Source organism: Ambystoma mexicanum, chromosome 6q (genome assembly GCF_040938575.1).
Source record: "Ambystoma mexicanum isolate Mex_15411 chromosome 6q, UKY_AmexF1_1, whole genome shotgun sequence".
NCBI classification, from domain to species: domain Eukaryota; kingdom Metazoa; phylum Chordata; class Amphibia; order Caudata; family Ambystomatidae; genus Ambystoma; species Ambystoma mexicanum.
The window spans coordinates 237,106,990-237,133,094 of record NC_090937.1 but is presented as its reverse complement, the minus strand read 5'-3'; the positions used below and the strand labels follow the sequence as shown (position 1 = coordinate 237,133,094).

General features: G+C 44.9%; 1 protein-coding gene across 2 annotated transcripts in view; it reads left to right on the top strand.

Moving 5' to 3' along the window:
• Positions 1 to 26,105, top strand: part of BANK1 (B cell scaffold protein with ankyrin repeats 1) — a 2,974,928-nt gene that overhangs the window by 2,509,721 nt on the left and 439,102 nt on the right. For both annotated transcript variants that reach the window (XM_069630704.1, XM_069630703.1), the window contains exon 11: positions 15,209 to 15,296. In XM_069630704.1, the coding sequence (XP_069486805.1) occupies positions 15,209 to 15,296 (88 nt within the window). The remainder of the gene's footprint in view (positions 1 to 15,208; positions 15,297 to 26,105) is intronic.

Here is a 26,105-nt window from a genome sequence, read left to right as displayed (position 1 = left end):
AATCCATTTGACCTCTGCAATTTGGCATGGTGTACCCTGAATATTGTCGACAGCGAGCCATTGGTATAACTGAAGCTTAACCCATGCCTGGAGTGTTGTGTCGTTCAGTCTGGATCGCCTCCTGCTTCCTGCTTTCATATTTTACAAAGCCTTTCTGCAGTCAGGACCACACATGTGATGAGAGAAGATGTGGAATGCAAGTCTAAAACATACCCTTAGTGATAAGGATTGGGAACAGATCATGGTCAAGATACAATCTACCCCCTCAACTGCTAGGTCCCTTAGATCCTTGCCTTTTCCGGGTAACCCCTGTTGCCCTGGTGTACATGTGCAGGAGGAAATGTAGTTAAAATAATAATTGTTGGCCCTGCTAAACAAGCACAGGAATGTTAATACACATGATATTATTATACTATCTTCTAGTCAACGACTTGTTGTCTGACATAAGGCCCAAAGTAATGTAAAATACTCAAAGCAGTCCTTGAATTTGTTAAGGTTTATCAGAAAATACTAGATTACAATGATTTGTTTATTTTCTGTTGTTCAAACCCAACCTTTGATATGGACCTTAAGATGTTTTTTCCAGATAGCTCATTCCATTGCAGGTATATTTTCATTCTTAATAAGTCTGCTTTTTTAATGCTTCTGTCAGGAGGCAGGGCCTCCCTACAGCTCTGCACCATGATAGACCATCTGTTGACCACCACCGTTTCATGTAGGGACTGTGAGAGTGGTGACTACATCATTTTCCAACATGCCTTTTGGACTACAGTTCCCATCGGGCCTAGCATGATGCAAGAAAGGCAGTTGAATTTACCAGCATCTGTATTTTCAATGAATAAGGCACCTCAATGCTATTATGAGTTGAGTAATCTCCCATTGGATTTGTTATACCTCCTGTGTTTTGTAGCATGCCCGCCCTCTGGACCGCCCTATGACTTGATTTGGATTTCTTTATTAGCAATGTATTCTGACCCCTCTTGTTGTTCTGGGATTTTTGGATTGTGATCGTTTGCCCCTTGCTCTTGGAACCACTCTGTATGTTGCCTACCCTGTTCTAGTACTCGTCTGCCCATGCCTGCCCTCCTTGCTCTTGGAACTGCCATGCACGTTGTTAACTAGCCTTTGAGTATTGAAAATAAGTGGTATGCCCTTACAGCTTCTAGAACTATCCAATCCTCCTTGTCATCCTTGTTTGTCTAACTGGATCAGCACATCATTTTCAGGTCAGCCAACACCTTTTTCTGTTGATAGGATTGTTTAAACCATTATCATTTCAATGTTCCCTCACTTCTCTTGAAGAAAAATAAAATTAAGAAGTAAGTTCCAGTAGAGGCAATAGTAATAAGAAGTTATAATTTGTTAGGAGTATTATACAAGTGGAGTTACTGACAGAAATAATGTAATGAAAGACTACAGTAGCTTGTGGTCAATTTACCGGATTGACCATGGTAACTGATTGGGGTACCATGCTGATAGGGAAGGGGATGGACCACCCACTCTTCCCTCCCTGCCAGCCTGAGGGTGGATGAGGTGGGAAGCGTGCAGACCGTTACTCCTCAAAAGTCAGAGTACTTCCCTGGCTCCATCCAGTGGGCCTTTATCCAAAGGAAGTCCTACTTGCTTTCACTAGCCACTTATGGCTTTCTCGAATCTTCTTCTGACCCGTTTCATTCACCAGCACCTTAGGGTTCCAACTTCCCTCCTCAAATCCTTCTTTCTCCCTTCTCTAATGTTGATCTCAGACCTCTCTAATCCCACCTGTCACCTTCTTCCGAGGGCGACAATTTTCTTCCAGAATCCCTCCTTCTGCTTCCTTCTGTTGTTGCTGCTTCTCTGCCTCAATCTCTCCTTTCACCTCCTTATTATGTTGCCATGTCTCTGCTTCACTTTCTCCTTCCACCCCTTTCTGAATCTGCCAGGTCTCCTTATGCCTTTTTCCCTTTACCTCTCTCTCTCTCTAATGTGTGCTTGTTCTTCTTCTTACTCCCTCCTTCCACCTTTATCTGATTGTTTGTTTGTGTATTCATTTGTATTGCGCGCCAGATCCGGAAGTATCAGGGCGCAGAAATTACAAGGATATACAAGGCCTAGAGTGTTACCTGGTCTTACCTGATTACCAGGTCTTCTCCTTAATACCTCCTTCACCTTGTTTCTCCTCCTCTCACTTCCCTACTCTGCCCACTCTTCTCTAGGTTTCAATTTCCTTCTAGGCTTCCTCCTCTCTCGCACCACCACCACAAACTCTCCAGTAGCTCTCTCTCAAAATACCCTTTCTAACTGATTGGGGTTGGATGGATCCCTTCCACTTGGTTGGGCTCTGAGCAAGGGTCTGCACCTATTTCTATTCGTGAGACTTAGTTGAGGTCTGCGAATGTCTGCTTCTAAATGCCTCATGTGGGCTTAATGAGGTGGCCTGACAGCAAAACAAATCTTTGACGAACTGGTTCACCATCTTGGATGGTAACTCTCCAATGTATATCCTTTACAAGGCTGTGCAGGTCCTGGTGTGGTGTTCCAACAGTTAGTTTCCCTACGGGTTGTTAAGTAAGAGTTCAGTGATCTTAATTTGTCTGTGGACACTGATCATCATGCTCATGGTCAGCCAGACTTCTGAGTTTTTAATGTTCAAAACGTGTACATGACCCTATTGTCAAGCAGTGCAGGAACTTTGAAAGTGATCCCAATGTCTGGACAGGCTCGACAAGTGGTTTTTCTCTGTAGAATAAAACGTGTTTTGATTCTGAAGGAGTCACTCAGACAGGATGCCATAGTCCCTCCAATGATGTGCTTACTGACTCTCTTCTGAAGGTCACATTTCCTTAAAGGGACTGTGCTCCTGCCCTGCTTTGAGCAGGGCAGTCTGCAAACGATCTTGCTAGCTGACATCTGCAATGAGGGCCTGGACACAGGGGTGGTAGTGCATGGATTTCATGACGGTTTCGGGAAGAACCTAAGTTTTGGTAGCTTTTAAGGGGCCAACGTGGTGACTTTGTGTCCTGTTACTGTCCCCTGCCTCGAGAAAAGGACTAACTTGGGATGCTCATGTGACCATCCCCATACCATCCGCAATCACGTCATCAAGTGGCCTGGGGAGGTACCCAGCCCCTTTGTTCGGCTCTCTCTATGCCATTAAAGATAAGAAGGCAGGATTGGCTGCAGTTCTTCTTGTCTTTCTATTGAATAATCAAGTCAAATTGGAACCCTTCCTTGAACAAACCTTCAGTGTTTTTATGTAGAATCCACCTAGTTTTATCACTCAAGCCCACCTTCTTCATTCTGTGCATGACCCCTCTAGCCGGCGTCTTTTTTACTGAAAAACACGGGATATTAACTGTGTGAGGAGGATACACATATGTTCATAAAAACATCCGACAAATCCTAGGATCTTTATACAACCAAGCTGGGTCTGCAGAACAAAGAAGAAAGCCATGCTAAAAGAGAAAATGAACACCAGCGCCGCACCCTCTCACTTGCCACAAATAAGGGACTCACCACCCACACAAATTATAAATCATCTTCGGTAGTGAACTTCAGTTTATGCCTCAATCTTGCTATCACATGCAGACGTTGTGGTCCCTTTCTACTCCTAACTCTTCTTAATCATATCTCTTTTATCTGATGGTCATCTTCTCATGCCTGTATTATTTTATTCGGATTTATGGTGGTCCTACGGCCACACCTACCAGTTCAGACAAACTGCAGCAGGCCCTAAACTGCATAGCTTGCCTTACTTTGTATCGTGTCACACTAGCACTGAAGATGCTTCATTGAAAACACACAATATCCTTCAAAATGGTGTACCTTGCCCACAACGCTCCATCTAGCTTTGCAGAGTCGAGCTCCCAGCTATTTACAAATTCAAATGGTGCATTGATGACAGGCACCTAAGGTCCGGGGCACACAACTAGCCGCCACGAAGATGTAAACAAATAATTTAGCAAAGCACTGAATACCTTCACCAAGCATTCAATGCGATCTCTTTTAAGCCATTGGCAACATCTTTTGGAAGTCACCAATTCAAGGCCTCTCCATCAGTATCCCCCACAGCACTTAGTGCCCGGAAGCTCTCATTGACAGGATGCCAATATTTCAAAAACAATAAATAAAATCATTCATTGTTGTACTGCGCAAAATATCCTGGCCAACAAACATATGGGGCCTCATTACAAGTTGCCTGGTCCAGAACAAATGCAGGTAAAATTTCTGGTAATTCCGACAATCCCATCTCATGGAACCATATGGGACTTACTGGAATGGGAATTTACAAGTCTCCACTGCCCAAAAATATCCTGGTAACACCAGGATATCGTGGCGGCGGAAACAGTGAGGCCGTTTTACCAGTATCCCTCCGGAATTACCGGCAGGCTACCTGTAATGAGGCCCACTGTCTGGGCTGGACATTTGCACCGGTGCATCATAGAGGTGCAGAGGGAAACTTTGCATTTGTTCTGCAGAAAAATTGAAATATTGCTTGAGATTCGGCTCATTTCTAAGACACTGGCCCTCATTACCAGGCAACCTCGCCTTACCGTTTCCACCGGTGTTACTTGGATATTGCAGGCGACGGAGGAACGGTGAGTTTCCAGGACTCCATGGGAACCCTGAAGCAGCAGCACCGTTAGTAACGATGCCAGTGCTTCAGTGATTATCTGCCGGTAGGGGCCTGCACTACCGGCAGAACAGGCCTGCCGGTAGTTCACAGCCCCTTCCGGCAGACTCGGAGTGACCCGTTCCGGAAAGGGTGCCGGTAACATTGTTACCAGCACCTTTATTTCCAGACCAGCTCACTTGTAACGAGGCCCACTCTCTGTATCGCCCGAGATGCTCCCAGTGACACTTATGATACCAGCACAATTTGCAGATAGCACTGGAAAAATTCAAAACAGAACAAAAGGCAGATGTAAGTTTACAAATACATACGCAGCACTTCATAATGTTTCTGCTCTCTGTGCATTGTGCACTGGTGCAGAAATAATGCAGCAATATAGAAGAACAGATGCAAATGAAAATTCATAAATGCATCAGCAACAATTACCATATTTGACTGAGAACATTACTGATCAGAATCATTGAAGTTAATAGGGGAGGAGCGTTCCACAATGAGGTCAAGAAAAGTATCTTCCCTGACCTGTGTGTTTTTTGGGACAAATCGTTCTTTAAAATGCGCTGAACTCAGTCCCCCGTATAATTGAGAAATCCAGTCCTGTTTTTCAGATTGACCACAAATTATGCAAATCGTTGTTTGCAGGCATATTCATTGTGTGTATTCTGAAAAGCTGACTTGACTTTACTGTTCAGTGGTTTGTGAGCCCAGACCCACTGTAAATACTACTTTGCCATTTATTGAGTGATAACTTGAAAATATTAGTTATACATTTATCAATGGAATGACACATACTTAAAAAGTTGTGATCAGTTTTAATATCATCAGGCATGAGTTTCACAACATCAATCTCCTCGACTGATGCATCGCAAAACATGCGTCATCCGATTATGCAATGTAAAATGACTGCACAAACATGTGCTGGTCCATCCGTTCTTTCTTTTACTATTTACTATTTACTATCACTCACTCCCTTAACGAATCCTGTGCATATTGGCGCCTTTATGCCTACGGGTTCAATGCACTTAACAAATGTCTAAAATAAATGGATAAATAATATTGGTGTACTCGCAAGCCTAAAATGTGCGTTCTACCTTCTGGCAAGAACCAGCAGCAGATCAAGTTTGCTGCGATAACGGCATTTTCCAGTCACGCAAACTGCGCGGCTGCCTGTGGCTATACCACACCTCAGGTGCTCAATGGATCTCCAGCTACAAAGCATGGATACGTGAGATTTCCGGTCCCATCCTCTCACTGACCCATCCAGAAGAGTACTCTAGGATTAAGATCATTGGGCTCGGGACTTTTGACGGTGGCGGGCCACCTTGAAAGTTTCTCAAAGTACTAGCCGATTTCTAGGCATATTTTGAAGGGCCTGTTACAAAATGTAATTTCAACCATGCAATCACCATTATTGTTGCGCAACTTTATCAACCAATAAATGGAAGTGCAGGCTCGTCAGAAATGTACACTTTTGGGACTGACCTCTCGCTTCACTAGGCTGCCCAGTGAAATCCTTATACTGTGGGATTCTGATTGTATTTAATGATTTATCCTTTTTAACAATCCTCTCTCCGAAGCACCCGCAAGAAAGGTCATGCTTTAAATAGGATTTTGTTGTATGAACTTGATATAGTGAATGTCCTCATATGCCCATTGAATTGAACTGACTGTTCCGCCATCAAATCTGTTTCGCCCTTCCTGAAGTGTCATCTGCCTAAAGTGCTGTCCATGCGGATAGCCATGAGCTATGGGACCACTATATGTTTTCCATATACCCAGGCAAACTCTGGCAGACTCTGGGGCATTGACTGATCTCAATCACATCTCTTTACTATTTGAGATTATTAAAGTTATCCCTCTTAGCCTGGGTGGCTGGGAAAAGGTGGCACTGGTCTAAAGGAAGAATAGCCCCCTCCTCGACTCCGCCTTTAAATTATTTCGACGTGCCCTCTTAATGAGATTGGAACAACGGATTGGTGCTTATTCCATCCTATCTAACATCCAGTTTGGGTTTTGCCTGAGTTTTGGTACATCTGTGTAGGCCTTGAACTTGTTCTTTATAGGGTCTTACTCGCTCTATATTAATGGGGAATCGGTTTACTTTGTTTTCACGGATCTGAGCAATGCCTTTCGGCAGAGTTAATAGAACTAAGTTGTGGGATGTGCTCAGGTCCGTAAACTGACCCCCAATGCAATTAAAGATAGTTACCACCTTAGACCAGGAAACTAAAGCATGTGTAAAAAGTGGAAATAGGGGCCACTGTACCCAGTTTCTTCCTGTGCGCTCCGGTTTACAGTGGGGTGCGTTTGGGCTCCCTTGCTGTTCTCCCTATAGATTAATGGGCTCCATGAAACTCTACTCCAAACCCGTGTAGATGTCCCTAAAATAGGGAACGCTTCTTTTCCCGTTTTGGCATAAAACGATGATGCTGTCTTAATTGCTCGAACATCGCAGGTTTTGCAAGAGTTAATCTCAGCTTTCATGAGTAACCTAGATCTGAAAGTTAATGGCGGGAAGTCGGCAGTCATGGCCTGCCATTTAGGCAATAGGTGTATTCCTTTCCAACCAATGAGAAGTGATGGACACATCATTCCACAGGTTTAGGAATTTGATTATCCTGGTATATGTTTTGCTCCTAAACTATCTCGGGAAGGCCATATCGCTAAACAAACAGTCAGGGTGAAACAGAACAGGCACTTGGGGGTCCGGGGGTTACATTTAATGAAGAGCTGCAGAGCCCAACCACTATATATGGTCTGATGGTCTATGATTGCAAAGGTAACTCAATTGCCAAATATGGAGCTTCATTATGAGGCTTTTTTTGGATCTGTTTTTGTTGCAGTCGGTTGAGAATGATTTTATTTAAAAAAAACTATTGGGTTTACCACATTCAGCTCCCAACTATGCATCTCATCTGGAGCTGGGGTTGAAGTGCTAATGCTGGTGATGTGGTTCTCCAACCAGCTCCAGATTGGTTACGTATTTGGTCAAACCCTGGAGCAGATCTTACTCAATCTATCTTAAGGGTCCTTTTAACTAAACCAAGAGCACTTTCTCTTCCTTGGATTTGTCATGTAAAACTGTGGTTGGACAAAATAAATGCATGTAGTAACTTTACCCTCTTAACTAGCCTTGATTGCATGATGTTTAATATTCTTAGAGAGCAGCTACTTTCTGTGGTTAGTCTAGTGCGTGAATCTGAAGAAATGAGAAAACTGACCAATCATAATTATGTTATTTTATCCTCTGATAGCATTCAGCATCATCTGATTTGGTCAAATCATATTCATGAGAGATGTCTTGTGACTAGGGCAAGATTTAATTGTTTCCATCCGAGAGCCATCACTGCGAGATGGGTTGGTGACTCAGATGTGAAATGTTGCCCATTATGCGAAGCGCATGAGGAGGATTTATTACATTTTATGTTTTTCTGTTCAGTTTTCAATGATATTGGTGCCAGAATGTTAAAATCAATCCTCAGAGAAGCTGCTCTTGTTCATTGTTGCTGAGCGCTAATATACTTATTTCAGGTCGAAACTCCAAGAATTAACTGAGCATTACTTCTGTACCTCAGTCAGGCAATGAAAGGAAGAAGCGGATGCTTGATCATTACTGTAATACTAATTGAGGGTAATTACGACACTATGAGATTTTAATGCTGCTGCATTTTAACGCTACTGTTAAAGGTTTGAAGTCTTTTTTCATTTTAGGAATTATATTTTGCTGTACCTTTTTTATTTTATTTGATGAATTTATTTCATTGATGTTTTCATTCCATAATAAAGCTATACTTGACTTGACAAAGTATAAAATTCAGACCAACATTTCCAGAAAATCAGATGTTACTTACTGACGATAACCCAACTCCATCGAACCTCTCGATAGCTCTTAAGTAACTAATACAAAACACAAGCTGACTCATTTTAGTGAAATCTAATTCAGCTATACTATACATCAGCTGAAATTCAGGAATTTCACTAACTCACCAGGTGATTCTCGTCCATCGGTCCTGTTTAAAGAATGTATGAAAGAACAATTTAGAATAATTGGCCTCCTAGTTTGTTCTCTAAGGTCATGCTTCATTCCAGATCTGTTAAAACTAGCCTCAGTGACCACACTCTCCAAAGAAATCGACAGCAAAACCATTTATATGGTACGGGTGGGTTTGGCAACATTTCTAGTGTTCCAGTCATGCTCAAAAAATCCTAATAAATTGAGGCTCTATTCAAATGTAAAAAAATGTGTGGGTGTTCTTCATATGTTGGGCTTATGGCAATATCATCCTAATTCACGCTGCATGAAAACAACCTTGCTGGATATGAAGAGAAATCAGTGTCAGCACTTTGATATTTGATGACAGGTAATCGGCAATGTTAATGGCACTTGATCTCTCGGCATTGCTCCACACTGGAACACAAACTTCCCTCTTAGCAGACTGGATGAAGTGGGGGCTCCGACAGGCTCCTCCAAAGAGTTGTTCATATTGTATGAATCTATGTGGGAGAATTTACCTTATACCCACCTCCCGATAACTTTCAGGCTTCCTCAAAGGTCATCTGTGTCATAGCTGTTGTTCAATATTCATATGCAAATCTTCCCCCTTCCACTATTAGTGAATATGGAAGTGCAATACCACAACCATGCAGATGAATCATTACTGATCTTTAGGCCATGCCATAATATCACAATTATGCAGGTGATTTTAGCAGACCTTTAACCTATGAAGTTCTCTGAGCCACACGCCACCTATATTCAGATAGTCAATCTGAAAGGAACATAAACTGGCCCTGGCTTCATGGTTCTAAAACTGAACTTCTATGATCAAACTGTTCCTAGATAATTCTCAACACCTAAAACGTATAATTGCTGGTCTCCACAGTTACACACAGTAAAAACCCTAGATGTAATATTTAGCTCAACCCTGATACTGGAACCCAATGATAACCAGGTCATTTTGTATTTTATTTTATTAAAAAAAAATGTAAGCGCAAACTGCCCACAAAATGCACCCAAGTTCTGTACAATAATACGTATTCAGTAATTGAAAACACAGATGAAAGAGCAGAAATATAAAACAATGGAGTATAAAATAGACTAAAAAACAGAATTCCAGAGCCATGACTTTAAAACTTATCTAAACTTCAAGTAATTAGGAATAGTACGTAGTTCAGTAGGGAGCGCCTCCCAACGTAAAACTGAAAACTGCGGAACCTGAAAAGAATCTCTTACAGGAGGCTGACTCTCTGAACCTAGCAAACCTAAGACGTAACAGCTTCTGACTGCATATGATTCTTGAGCTCCCCCCCCTACTACCTCCCAGATCTTCAATTTCTCAGCTAAGTATGGGTCGACCCCTGGATAACCCTTAATGTGATGCAGATTAGTTTATAAGAAATTCTTGCTTCTAACGGAAGCCAATGTGCAGGCTTTTCAACACAGGAGAGATTCTACCAAATGTCAACCCAGCCGCAGCATCACACCCAACTTTTAATGGTGCCAACGAAGATTGAGGAAGCCCCAACAATAATGAATTGCCAAAATCAATACAGGACAAAACGAATGAATGGACAAATAGATGAAAATGAGTAGGGCTATGCAAATGATTGTATAGTTCTTGAAGACAATTCATGAAAATATGCTTATCAACTTATTACTGTGTGCAGATTGCATCCATTTGTAGGTCTGGGGAAGGAGAGCTTGCTAGTTTCCGTCCTTTTTCGGGTTCAAGTTTTGAGGGAGGCCAGCTGCTCAGTCAAGCATGAAAGATATGCTGAATGATGCTTTAGAGGACTTAATTATTGTTTTTATGTAGCCCGGCGTGGTGTTTTTCTCACAGATTTGCTTCTAGTTTAACTGTCTGAATTAGGGAAAGATTTTGTTTTGTTGCATGATACTTTTAAGTGACCTTTTTTGTTTCTGTGCTGCTTGTATAGCCTAATAGTTGTCACTGTATAATCTGGCACAACTAATGTAATGGCTAAACAGTAGCACATGTTTCCCCTATACCTATCCTATACCAAAACGGCTAATACAATTAAGGAAGGACATGTGCAATACAAAGGAGATTACATAATTCGACAAAAAAGATGCAGTCAAATCGGAGTAGGTCAAGTTGGCAGTAGGTCAACTATGCCAATACCATACTCGTAAGCAACTATGATGTGGTTACCCATTGTATTGGATTCTTTGCTTACCAAAAACCAGTCACATTGTTGGAATATGTGAGACTTTTTCATAACCAAATAATCAGTAATTCCTGAAAAGCTAGATGCTGATTATGTAAAACTGCTTCTAGGTTCGAATTGTGCTGTCTGAAGCACTCCGGAGACAAAGGACAACATCTTAAGGTTGCTCCCCCGAAGAGTCTGGAGCCTTGCCACTCTCACAGGTGTTTCCCCAACTCATCACTTATTTGCACTCTGTGCTTCCGACCCTCCCATGTTCTCCTCCTCTCTCATTTTCCTTGGCCTTCATCCACCTGCCTGACGTCCACCTTGGCAACCCACAAAGTGGCGTCCTGCTATCGATGTCAGCCAGCGATAGTGCACTTTGGAAAAAATAAAAAAGAGCCCTTCCACCCAAGCAATGGACCCACAAGGAGTCGTACCAAGAGAACCTGAATGTAGACAATCCACCATAAATCCACCAGCCCCAGAGAGAGGCCGGGGCCCCTGGGCAACAGGATCACTGGTGGATTGATCCAACACGATCTCTTGAGAGTCGGAATGCCTCGAGAAATGCACCGGGATTGGCTACTGTGTTGATCTCAATAAGATGAACATGGGACAAGAGGTTTCCATTGGGCAGCAGGCCAGGTGTGAGCTGGAAGGCAAGAGGGCAGGGGAGGGAAGGACTGCTCAGTAGCTAGCACAGGGAGGCCAAAGCCTAGGCCGCATGATAAGAAACATGGAATATAGTTGCTGAATCAAACAACACACTACCTCCCACATATTACAGGTTGTGTGACATGGTAAGATTAGATGCGGTTAAGGTGATGGACCTGCCATGAGCTATCATGGGTAATAGATAGGTTGTGGGGATAACATCGAATTTCCCGAATTTCCCCATTTTGGGTAATTGCTTCATGAATTTACAAATTAGATATTTTGCCCCTCATGTGTCTAATATTCAACTTAAAAAGCCATATGTATGTGGCATGACACATGGTTCGCATGTGTATCTAATGGAAGGAAGTAGAATGCAAACTAATAAAGGCTTGCTGCTCTCACTGAAGAAATGTGAGCCTTTCTTATCGTGTATACATATGACACGTAGTGCCCCTTAAGGAAATTTTCTCCCATGATTTTAAAATGGATAGAAAGGAATAGAGCAATCGAACCAGCATGTGCTCTGTTGTGTATCTGTATTGATGTATACCTCTGTACAGTGCTGCGTTGTTCTCGAAGCAAGGTCCGCGCTCAGTAAATACCATAATGACCATAATAACTGGCTTCTTCAGATGTTGAGGAAGTTAATGATTAGGCCACGTGGGAGGTTTTATTATTTGGCAGATAGCATGGTTTGTTTTAGAGTAGCAAACCTCTGGTGGTGTGCTTGGACACAGAAGAAGTTATCGAAAGAGTAACAGCCTCATTCAAGAGGAGGCAGACACTGAGGAAAGGCACAGGAAAGGCATTTCATGTTTTTTCATGCCCCCTCCCATACCCCTATTTATTCCCCGCAAGGTACAGGAACCGGTGCCAAAAAAGTCTTCATGATTTTCCACGCAGAGTTCCAACACTATGCAGGTTCCAGATGTTAGTCCTCAGGGATCAGGTTCCCAATCCCTTCAGAAATGCTTCATTTCTGGCACCTTTGCCCCTTTCCCGATCCTGAAAAAAATCAGGCATAGTCCTTAGGAATCATCTGAGCTTCTTTGTTATGGCAGCCACCATTGTTGATCTCCCCTCTGTCCATACACAAAAGCCAGCGATCACTACAGGTTCACTGCATGCAGCTGTGGAAGACACTTCGATGCTGCATGCAGTGAATCAAGAGATTCCGGGTGAATGAGCACCAACACGCAGGTATGTAAGCCATCCACTCATTGACCCAGAATCTATAGGCTGTAAAGAAGAACCTATTCATTTTTGTTGATATATTTATTATGTCTATTTAGATGAACAGATCCAGGAATATCACAATTGATGGTTGCTACACTTTGCCAACACGTGTTTAGACCAACATGGTCTTTTTAAAGGCAGAAATACTACATTAGCAACCTTAGTCTTGGTATAAATCAAATCTATGAACATAAATAAACATTGTAAGTGCACAAAAAAACATTATTAAATGCATGGCATTGGCGCAACACAAAATCATTGTTGTCCAGTTGTGTCCCAAGTAAAGGAGAGGAGATAGAAATTGGAGGGAGAAGAGAAGGAAACATTTGTTTAATCAGTAATTAATCACTCATTACTGATTGATGTAATTTTTCCTTCGGATTTGATTTATACCAAGACTAAGGTTGCTAAATTAGAATTTCTGCCTTGAAAAAGACCATGTTGGTCGAAACATATGTTGGCAAATTGGCACAGTGTAGCAACCGTCAATTGTGATATTCCAGTATCTGTTCATCTAAATAGACATAATAAATATACTAACAAAAATTAATAGATTAACAAAAAGGGTTTCTTTCTGATGATAATGGTGTCTCTAAGTAACAGACAGTAATACCTTGGAACAAGTGCATAGATGATGGCACCAATTGCTTGATTCTGTGAATTTTCTAGACTGGGGTTAGCCTCTACTGGTGCCACAATCTGCAGCTGTTCCTCTCACCTTATAGAATGAGAAGTACGTATCAATGAGCCTAAGTGCCCACAGCCACCTGGTTTACACCCCTTGTTTAACTGTAAAGAAGGACCTGTACGTGGGAAGACAAAGGGGACATGATCAAAGTGCATTTATCTAGTGGCACCTCCTTCATGTTTGTTATTCTCCTGTTAAAGCCAGGTAGCTTTCAGGGGCACTTCCAGGCCTTATAGAACGTTTGGTAGATTGGGAAGGAAGGATCTCTCTATTGCAATGAAATGTAAATCCTTTCACTTCCAGGCGGCAGATAAAGAGTAAATTAGGTCGGAATGGGAATTCGAGCAGGGGAGGATGAGGGAAGTGAGAGAGGCTCAGAATGATCTCTAAACAGCGTTCTTGATGTGCTTATAGTTATTATCTAATCAATTCAAGCACATGGTAGGCATGTAAATGAGGAAAGTGCACGTCAAATGAAAATACAAAGAATATGGAACAGGCGAACATGGACCGCCTGACTAGAATAGTTATAATGGCCAATATCGCAAAGTAAACCAGCGAAGCATCGAGCACAAAGCATATTACCCCTAACTGGATCCAACTTCTGGGATCAATGGGTTCCAGGTGTGCTTTATCCTTATCATAAGTGAGCCTCATTATTTTTGTAAAAGAATGTTAAACTACGCTTGTACTTTTTTTCTGATATATCATTTGTTGTATGGAAGAAAAAAAATCCCCCTGAAAATTAGCTTTAAACATTTCAAATGTATGGCTTTGTTGGTAATAGAACCACAAAGGATAATGCGATTTGTATGTATTCATGTTTTGGGATGCAGTAGGAAGTGGCCAATAGAGAGCCTTGCCTCTTCATGCAGCAAGCTCTGGACACTTTCAGGCATTTTTCAACATTGTCCTGCCCTGGCAGCTTTTTTGCAGGGAAGTCTGTTACTTTGTTGAGTGTCTATTCAGAGCAGTCACCTTTTCACTTTCCAAACCGATATCGTCTAAATTCTTGTGAGGGGTGCCTGGGACACCCATTTCCATTAAAAGATGTACTAAAGGTTTCTGGTTTCTAGCCCTTAATAAAAATATGTGCATTCTAATACATCAAATGGCAGAAGTGGTAGCCATCCAAGCTGTAATGCACCTTTCCTGATCCGGTTAGTGAGTTTAGTGACTGGGTCTGAAATCCTTATGCTAGATGTTAAGTTGAAACTAACGATTCACCTTTTCTTGCCTTTAAGACTCTGGATCATATTAAGGGACTGATTCATGGAATTTGTTTGCGCAGTGCAAGGTAAGTGACTTTGCATTAATGCAAAGTCACTTTGCACTGCCAACAAGCACCCGGATTCACAGAGCGCTGCAAAAATACACTTTGCACCATTTTGTGAATCAGGGTGTTTGGTGGCAGTGCAAAGTCACTTTACACCACGCAAACAAATCCATGAATCAAGCCCTAGGGGACTAATTTCCAAAAATGGTTCAAGAAGGGAAAGTCCCATTGAAAAATGTTGTTTGTAAATCATGCCCTAAATTTCTTCTGAAGGGCAGTTCACCACATAACCAGGATATCTACTTCCCCTGCCATCCTCCTCACCCACACCTCCACATCTACCTATCCCCTCCCCCCCCCCCTGCCAGCTTCCCGGAATATTGCTGCACGCCTAAAACATTCTTTTTCAAAGTCCAATAAAACAATTGTTTATTTATTTATTGTTTATTTTTTAAAAAAGGTAAATTACCGAAGTGGAGAAAGCTCTGATTCCTGCAAATAAGAGCTGTCTGCAGTGGTGCATTATCGGTGCATTTCACATACCATCACTAACTTGTGATTCCCTTTTCAGCTCACCACCTCAGGAAATGAATATGTGGAGGAAGCAGAGGAGGAGCAAGAAGAGGACAGTGAATATGTTGCTATGCACGCCGCTACAGGTACGCCTCGCCGCGGGTTACTACTGTCTCGCGTTTAATGTATCATCACTTTACTAGGTTGTCAAAACTAGCATGTTCATGTTTTAAATGAGACACACTGTTCTTTCACAAATAAAATGTGTTTTCCTAACTTCGTGTTTTGCTTTCTGACTATTGTCTTTTGAGAAAACGTTCCCACCTACTTCACTTGTATCATTTCTGGAAGCATTGGGTTTGCTGTGGTTGTCCTAAATTGTATGAGCTGCTTTCAAGCCCTTGAAGAGGAAATTCCATAAGACGAGGAGAGGAAGTGCAGCCTGAAGATCCAAGAAAGCAGCAAAGCAGCAGAGTACACGCTTGCATTGTCCTTTACTTTACACCAACAGGTTTGCTTACTGACTAATCCTGCCCCACCAATAGTAGTACATGCTTAGTAATGCTACTTTTAGTAGGAGTAAAAGTATGACTTTCAACAGTAGTACATCTACTACCAGCAGTGGTAGCACTATTACCAGTAGCAGTAATATTACTGCTGCTACCAATAGTACTGCTTTTAATCTGGTAAAAAAAACAGCTCTCCCTTTATGCACATCAATTGAGAGTTTGCGTTTTGAACTTGGTTTGGTCTCACTAGGGTGCCGTTCAGACTGGAAACTAATTTCATTATTTTCGTGAAATTATCACTGGCAAGAAAGATTCCCTCTTTTATGAGGTAAATGTGCACCTCAAAAACTTAAGATCTCAGGTTCTTTCTTGCTTGGAGAAGAAAACAAAGGGAATATTGAACAGATTGGAACTGAACTCAGAAATGGTTGTTTCAAACCCCTGCAAAGTGAAATAATCTTTAGAAACCTGGGACTAGATAGATACAATTGCCAGTGTAAGATCTAGCAATCCTCCAGACCCATTTCTTAAGGCGGACAAAAAGATGGGCTCTCTCCCTCGTTATCTACAAAAGTTCCCAGATAGACTAATAAGAAACAACTTTCTGAGACTCAGACTTAATGTGGCACGTACTGGGGAAATATTAGCAAGAAGAAACCAAGGGGATCAGGCAAGAAAGCTCTGTGAACATTGTGCACCTCCCAGCAAACAAACAGTAAGACACTTATTAATGGAGTGCAAAGGCACCTGGGAAACCAGATTGTCGCTTTTCAGAAGATTTGTGGCCAAGGAGGAAAGTCTATTTTCAGAGTTTTTTTGGGACAGAATGATTGCTGGTCAAGAGATTATGTTAACAGCAACAATAGTACAAGTACTGAAAATAAGTGCCATCTTAACCTAAAAGAACATTTTTTGGTACTTTGAAACGTTTGCTTTTTTTGTAAAGGTTTTCTTTTATAAACCAAAACAAATACATTTTAAAAAAAGTACTGCTTTCAGAAAAAATTGTATTACAACCGGTACTACTAGTAGTAATATTATCAGTATTAGCAGAGTAGTACAGGCATTATTACTACATCTGTACTATTGCCAGTAGTACTCATGCTAATAGGACTACTGTTGTATTACTACTGGAAGTCAGTATACTTCTTATGATCATAGTAGTACTAATAGCTGGAGGGCGCTAGAGAGCCCAGCCAAGATGGCGGCTCATGAGTGAGCTCGCAGAGAAGCTCTCGAAAATCCTGTTGAACATCCTGCCCAGGGTGCCCACGACAACCCAAACTGATGTTGAAATCCCCCCAAATCACCCCTGACTCCAAAGTAACCGGTGAGAAGGCGACAGAGAAACTACATCATCCAATTCACAGCGACAGAGCCTGACTGGGAGCCCTGCGCCCTCGCCATCCGAGTGCCAGCGAAGAGCCGCATCAACCAGAGGCGCAAACCTGAGCAAACACAATCCGCCGTAAAGGGCATACACGAGAACAGGACCGGAGAGGCAGCGAGCGTACTGTGCTCATGTGGACACGCAGCTGCATTGCCTGAATTGACCCGCTGCGCCGGCAAAATGCCCCACAAGTAGCCGTGCACTGTCCCTCTGCCGGCGGCAAAAAAAACAGTGGCGTAACGGGAAGGTGCCAACCCTTACAAGTATGCAGCTACCCTGTTACAGCCCTGGCGCTGGTCCTGACGCGCCTACTCAATTACAAAGTGCGCGACACGATCTTAAGACTCGCCAGGGAGAAAGGAGAACTGCATCACAATGGTAACCGGATTCAAATCTACCCTGACTTTTCCCAAGCAGTTCAAGCTTCACCAAAATCCAGATATAGGTATTCACGAAATTCTACTGGACCTTAAAGCCGACATCAGGAACCTAGATACCAAGCTAGATAACCTATCCTCAAAAGTGGACCAACTCCAACACCGGCCGCAGGAGCCCTTTCAAGAGCTGAGAAAATACTGTGCAGTCTGTTGAATAACGCCATACAGCGCCCTCCCCGGCGTAACAAATCAGCACATCGGCATCACGGCCAGCGAATCCCAAGAGGCAAATGACAATAAATGCACAAAAATCAGGAAGAATGACAAGCCGCAAAGGAAACTGAATTTTGAGAATGGCCCAGTGACCAGAACCCCTGCCACCAACACACAACCGGAACCCCTGTCAACAAACAGCGAACAGAACGTCAGTGCTCTCCCTTCCCCAGATATAGATATTCGCGAAATTCTACTGGACCTTAAAATCCGGCATCAGGAACCTAGATTCCAAGCTACATAACCTATCCTCAAAAGTGGACCAACTCCAACACCGGTCCCCTTGGCAAGACTGTTGGTGGCAGACAGAAGGCCACCACAGGTGGAAAGTATCCACACCCCCCAAGGGAACCTAGTCCACACTGAAGGGGAAATAGTGGAAACATTTTGCACTTTCCATCAAGACCTATACAGCTCCAAGACCCCGAATAACCCGGGAGGCCTCCATGAATACCTGAACAAAATAGAATTATACTGGGTGGAGGGAGAAATGAGAGATACCTTAAATAGACCAATCACACTCGAGGAGATAATAACCGTAATAAAAGAACTTCCAGGGACTAACTCACCAGGCCCGACGTCCTGACAGGTGAATTCTACAAGGCATTTGGCCTGACCATAGCACTGATTCTTAGATCAGTATACGAAGAAACACTGGAGAAAGGGTGCCTACCTCCCACTGTGCGTGATGCCAACATCATCCTGCTCCATAAAGCGGGGAAACCCCCCGAAGGTTGTGCCTCCTACAGGCCGATTTCGCTAATAAACGTCAACAAGAAAATCCTTGCTAAAATCCTGACTAACAGATTGCTCCCTCTGATGCCCGGGCTAGTACTGGCAGACCAGACAGGATTTATACCAGGGCGGAACATGACTTTCGGAATTAGGCAGCTCTTCGGGATCATGGAAGAGCTAGAACCCTCTGCTCAGGCAGTGGCTGTCCTGCTGTTGCCATACCTCTTTGCGGTGCTAAATAAACTTGGCCTAGGGAACCACTTCCTGAAACTAGTCTCTCTCCTCTATACACATCCCATGACCAGGAACACCCTGGGGAAAAATAAATCAGCACCCATAGAACTAAAAAGAGGGACCAGACTGGGTTTCCCCCTGTCAGCCCTTCTGATCACGCTTGCAATGGAACTGCTGGTTGCAGGCCTCAGGACCAAACTACTGGAGAAAGGACTTACTATAGGGCCCCATAAACTGATTCTATCCCTATATGCAGATGAAGTAGCTCTCTCCATAGACGACCCAGCAACAAACCTGAACCAGGTAATGAGAGAAGTGCGCAAGTTCGGAGCCTTCTCCGGTCTGAAAATCAACCACAACAAATCTGTTGTGTTCTCCCTAACCCCCGAAACAGTGGAATTCAAAGATGACTACGAATTCAAGTGGGAGTCCTCAGGTGTCAGGTACTTGGGAATAATAATATCCAGAAGTTACAAAGACCTGTTCCGAGACAACTACGGCCGTGTGTTGGATGCTCTCAGAGACAAAATCTCTAGATGGAGATGCCTACCACTCACACTGTGGGGCAGGATCTGAATCGTAAAAATGGTCATCCTGCCTAAACTTCTATATCTGTTCATGAACTTACCACTCCTACTAAAGCAGAGTTTCTTCCAATGCCTGCGCAGCCTGGTACTCGAGCTGATATGGGCCGGTAAAACAGCAAGAGTGGCCCACAAGACCCTCGTCCAACCAATCACGAAGGGCGTGCCGGCACTGCCTGACCTAGAATGTTGTTACTGGGCTGCACAAGCACAATTCCTAAACCACTGGTATGCCACCCGACCTATCCGCCCACACGTCCAAATTGAATGGGCTCTGGTAATGCCTAATCTTCTACAAGCAGCCATCATAGCCAAACTCCATGTTCCACCAAGAACTCTGAACGTGTTACTAATCACGTACGAGATATAGAAAAGGATTACACTCAAAAGCAACATCAAAGTGTGATTCTCTCCTCTCCTTCCAGCCAGATTCATCCCTGGAATGCCCCTCACGTCCGCAAATGGGCAGAGAAGCTAAGAATTGACACACTCAGGACTGGTTTGTGGACGGTCACTTCCTGACGATCCAACAAACCCGAGAACGGGGAGCCAACTCCCCCTGGACATTTTCGCGTACTTCCGCCTCCGACACACACTTCGATCCTTGTTTCCCTCGTTTCCAGCCCAACCATCCACATGGCCACTTCTGCACAGAGGAATTCAAGCACAGGGTTCAGGGAGACTGGTATTCAGTGTTTACAAAGACCTACTGCTGATCGCCACTAGCCAGCCGCCCAACCCGAAAGAGAACTAGGAGACAATATTGAAGACGAAAACTGGTAGTATATATTACGACAAACGCAGAAGGTGTCCTTAAACTCGAAATATAAGCTGATCCATTTCAACTATTATCATCAGGTGTATCACACACCAGCCAGACTGCACAGACAACGACCATTGATCACAGCCGCTTGTGTGTGGTGTGGAGCATCCCCGGCAGGATTCCTGCATCTGGCCTGGCAGTGCCCGAACATCGAAACGATTCAGGACAGAGGAGGTGAACAAGACCTCAACAATAAAAGGCCAACAGCTCAAACAAAGCCCCAAAGTGGCACTGCTAGGGTGCACCAGAGGCTTACAATCCTCGATGAGAAATCTAGCTGGCCTCCTGCTAGTCCTGGCTCGACGACGCATTGCAATGACCTGGGGAAAAGGTCGCCTCCCTACAATGCAACTATGGCTACAAGATGTAACATATTGCCACAACATGGAATCAAGCTTCATTAAAACCTTACCCCTACACGCAAGACCACCAGACATATGGGGACCATATATTAGCCACCTGTTGACGACACCAGACTGAACCCTGTTGAACAATCCCCACGCCATGTATTCTGGGTCTAGAACCCTCTGTTCTGCTGCTACCGCCGAACACTAAATACAACACAAATGTATGCTTTACAGGAATAGCAATATTCATACTGGGGGGGAGGGGAGTCGGGGACCATTTGGCGCAGTTCTGTTTCTGTGATTTGTAATTGTCTGTAAAAGGTCCAAAAATAAAGGTTTAAAAATAAATAGTAGTACTAATCGTATAATATCTGCTGCTACGTTTGGTAGTAAACATGGTGTATATAGCAGTAGTTTTCTACTGCCAACAGTACCAATGGCACAATCAACAGCAGTGGTAGTAATACTACTGTTACTAATTCTACTACTAATACCAGTAGATGTAGTAGAGGCAGGGGTAGGGTTAGTGGTAATACTATTACCAGTATTGTTAACACCATTACCAGCACTGGTAGTAAGGTGTTTAACACTACTACTAATAGCAGTATTGTTAGTACTACCAAAAGCATCAGAAGAAGTGCTACTGCTGTTACTATTAATAGTATTATCATTACTATGGCTACTACCAGCAATGGTACTATTAGCAGTAGTAATAGTTATAGTTCTATAACTATTACTCCCCCGTAGTAGTAGTACAGTAGTAGTACCACAGTAATAGTCATAGTAGTAGTGATTTTAGTAATAATAGTTACTGGTGCTAGTGCTGGGGGCACTACTAATAGCAGTAGAGTTAATACTTACAGTAGTACTAGTGATTGTAATTGTAGCACTTCTTTGAATAGTAGCGGTACTGCTGCTGCTGTTGCTGCTACTGGTAACAGTGCTACTGGCACTTCTTCTGGTAGTGGTAGTAATTCTTCTCATAATGGTTGTATTACTTCTAGTACTTTTGCTGCTGGTAGTGTTGCTACTACTGCAGATGTTACTGGTGGTAATATTGCTGGCAGCAATGGACTTAGCGGACCATTAGTACTACTGTTTATGATGCTACTAATATTGGTGATTCAGGATTAGTACTGTAGGTAAACAAATGTGTTCGTATACATTACAATGAGTCCAGAGGTTGCCCTTGCTTTCCACCTCTGATGTCACTCCCTCTTTAAGGACTTGATAGCAGCTCACAAATTAGAGAACAACCATAGCAAGAAAACTGCTTTTGAATGTTGAAAACAAAATAGAGGCCAATGTTTTTTTCACTCACAAAATAAACAAGAGAAAAAACATTAACAGTAAAGAACAACATATTTGATTTTATGTATGTTTCCTTTAACAATCTTAAAAACGTTACAGTGTATGTACACAATTAAAAAAGACTGACTTTTGTATTGATTCTCAAAAAAATAAGGATTTCAAAAATAGCTCAGAGGACACACTTTTTTAGAAGCCCTATTTTTGCAACAACAAATACATCGGGCCTCATTCCGAGTCCGGCGCTAATGGAAAAACGATGGCGGTAAAGTAATACCGCCATCATTTACCGACGTGGACTATTCCGACCCTTCACACCGTAATTACCGCCACCGTAAACTACGACGGCGTAAATAGCGTACCAGTGTCGCGCGCCCGACACACCACGTCGGAATTAACGCCAAGGCGTAAACCAGTGCAGATCCCAAGTAAAGCGGACACGGTAAAAACGGCCTCCACAAGGGCGCAAAGTACCTCCACGCCATGGCGCAATTACCGGCATCGCAGAGAAGGTGTTAACAACCCTGAAGAGTGCCAGAAAGAGGAACAGGTGCACCCAATCAGCACAGGTGGAGTCCATAGAGTCAGGCACAGCACAAAAGGAGCACACCCACACACCACACCCCCTCCCACACCAAGATGATACCAATTCTCGCAGCATTCATGGAGCTGGAGGCCCTGCTTGCAAGGCAGCAACGACGACAACATCAACAACAGCAACCACAGCAACCACAGCCCCCACCACAGAGGATACACAGGAGGAGAAGGAGGCAGAGACAGGGCCAGCATGCCCCACCGGTGCAGCCACAATTACCACGCCGTCAACCCCCAATCCCACGCATCAGACCCACCCCCTTCAACCTCACACCAGAGCAGATACACACCCTGTACCGCCTTGACCGGGACACGATAACCACCATAGTGGCCCTGATACATAACGACATAGTGAGCCTAATAGAAATCAGCACTGCCATCCCCCCTCTACTAAAGGTAGTGTCTGTGCTCCACTTCCTTGCCACAGGGACCTACCAGCATACAGTGGGGCACATGCACGGCATTTCACAGCCCATATTCTCACGTATACTCAACCAAGTGCTCGATGCCCTCCTCAAGCACAGAAGGGACTACATATGCCTCCCCCGGACTCCCCAGGAGACATATGATACCAAAGCTGCTTTCCATGCACTTGCAGGCATGCCAAATTGCATAGGTGCCATCGACTGCACCCACGTAGAATTGGTGGTGCCCCATGCCATGGAGGTGCCGTATCGCAACCGCAAGCAATATCACTCCATCAACGTCCAGATGGTGTGCAATGCCAGTAAAACCATCACACAATGCAATGCCCGATACCCTGGATCAACTCATGACTCCTTGGTCCTGCGCAACTCTACACTACCACGCTACATGGAGCGACATGCTGAACGACGTACCTGGCTGCTTGGTGAGTAACCGGAATGGGCCATGGCAGTCCATTGGGGCTGTGAGTAGGCTGCCAGCATACTCCACCCGGGTGGTAAAGGGTGGGGTAGAGAGATGCATAAGGTTGGGTCAGTCAACGTCATTGTACGCTGTAATGGGGTCACTGTATCCTGGGAGCTGTGTGCATGGCCAGTGAACACCTGCTGCAATGTCAGATTAGCCCATTTCTCCACCATGATTGCACGAACACTTACCTTCATTCCACTATCATGCAGGTGATGCTGGCTACCCATTGAAGGCATGGCTCATGACCCCCGTCCGCAACCCACAGAACAGGCACCAGGAGGACTACAATAGATCTCATACCCGTACACGGGTGGTGATAGAGCAGACCTTCGGACTACTGAAGGCACGATTTCGTTGCCTCAGCCGGTCAGGTGGGGCCCTCATCTACAGCCACGAGAAGGTGTCCAAGATCACCATGGCATGTGCAATGCTGCACAACATGTGCATCCAGCGGAACGTGCCACTGCCCCCTGACGTGGGTCTGCCCCCACCAGAGGAGGAGGAGGAGGAGGAGCAGGAGGAGGAAGGAATGGCAGGACAGCATCACGGGGCCGATGCACAGGAGGGACGTCACGTGCGACAAGCATTGATTGACCAATATTTCTGAGTCACAAGTCAGCTGAGGGGGTGAGGTTGACAGGACATTGGGCACTGGGTGTGGGGATACGTGTACTACATGCACTGTGAGACATTAAAAGACACATGCACAATGATCAATGTCCACTCTGTTTTCAAGTAAACACCAAACTGTGTATTGTACAATCATGTGAACACGTGTACAAATATTCCTCCACCTTCACCCCCCTCCCCCCCAACTCCCACGCACACCCTCACCCCCCTCCCCCCCAACTCCCACGCACACCCTCACCCCCCTCCCCCCCAACTCCCACGCACACCCTCACCCCCCTCCCCCCCAACTCCCACGCACACCCTCACCCCCCTCGCCCTCCCCCCACAACAGCCCCACAATGGTCCCATCAAGTCTACATAGGCCACATGTGTGTGGCTTCATAGTCAATGTCCACGCCCCGAGCATGTGGATTCATTTACGCATTGTGCGTTGTGACCTGCGGACCGGGCTGGTCTGCGTGGAGGAGCACTGGGAGGGTGGTTCCTCCTGCTGGGGCTGAGGCCTGGGGGTAGCTGCCTCCAGGGCATCAGCAATCCTGCCGAGCACCTCACATAGCCGGTTTGTTGATGTTGTGATGACCTCGCCCAGAGCCTGCAGGTCATTGTGATGCACCAACCCTGATTCCCGGTTGTCCCGCAGAAACTCCTCAATCATGGACGTGAGGTTCTGGGAGTGCACAGCTTCTGCGGCCGTTGTGGGGGATGTGGTTTGCAGGCTCGGTATGGTGCCTGCAGGCCTCTCAGGTGTTGCGCCAGGGGATGTGGGCTGATGTGAGACAGGTGTTAGCCCTTCGCCTGTGAGGCCTGGCCCATCACTCGACCCGGAGTCGCTATGTGCAACCTGGCTGTATGATGGTGACTCAGGGCTGCAGACGTTGGTCTCCTCAACGTTGACCCCGGAATGGGATGTGGGGCTGTCTGGCACACTAAGGAGGCACATGGCAGCATTCTCCCCTGACATGCTGGATTCCTCAGGGTGTAGCGTGGGGCTTGTTTCCTGCGGAACTGCAGCCATGTCCAGGTGCGCGGGTGGGGGTTGTGTACCCTCCATGGGGGTTGCTGGAGCAGGTGGTGTGGTATGGGCCTTGTGTCTGCCAGCAGGTATGCGCTGTACCCTGCCCCTGTGCCGGGAGGTACTTGGCCGGGAGCCTTCCTGCTCCTCACTTTCATGACCGCTACCTGTGGGGGGCAAGAGAGAGAGAGACAGCATGATCAATGATCTGGGGGTCATCATGACTCCAAGCCTATGGTAACACAATGGGAGAGCAGCGTCTTGGTGATATATAGGTTTGTGTGAGGACTTGGCTTGGATGGAAAAAGCATACTATTGGCGGGGTCAATCATGTTGGCGGAGTACAGTGGTGAGTGACATTGGCCAGCTCTCTGTGTGGAATGGCCAATATGGGTGTCAGCCTTGCACCTGACATCATCCTGGGTCACACTTGTTACGACATGTTGGGGGGGGGGGGGGGGGCTACGAAGCAAACTTCATGTGACTCTTAGGGCGGCCCTTAGCGGTGATTCAAATTAAGGATGCATGTACTGTTTGGACTCATGACACTCACCTGCATCAGCGGATGAGGGGTCACCGCAGTCCATTTCGCCCACACCTTCGATGGCTTCTGTGCCCATCATCTCCGCACATGTTTCCTCCCAGGGCATCATTTTAATGGGTGAGCCTGGGCCTCCTCCTGTCTCCAGGGCCTGCTGACGGTTTGCTGACATGATGGCCCGCACCCTGAGACGAAGGTCATCCCACCGTTTGCGGCAATGCGTTGTGCTGCGGGGGGTGTTTCCAACGGCGCTCACCCTCTGCGCGACCAACTCCCATATCTCCTTCTTCCTGAGGATGGTGGGCCTACGCATGTCGCTGCAGAATACGATGTCTGCATGTTCATGCAGGGTGTCGACCAGGACCTGTAACTCATCCTGGGTGAATCTTTCTTTTCTGATGCGCGCTGCCCCCTTTTTCAGAACTTTCGGCATGATGATCTTCTCTGTTGTTTGTTTGGTCGATCTGAGTCCTGTATGGAGTCCTGTTTGTCCTGTATGGTGTGGATTGCAATGGATTGTGATTTTAAATATGGCCGCCGTGATGCTTCCCGTTCCTGTGCGATGACGTTATTTCCGTTTCCGGTATTTAGCGGTGGCCGTAAATTACGGTCTGCGTAACTTACGGTCACCGCTAATTACGGATTCTATCGAAGGCGGTGGTGTTAATTGCGTCTAGGCTTATGGCGGTAAGGGGTTTGACGGG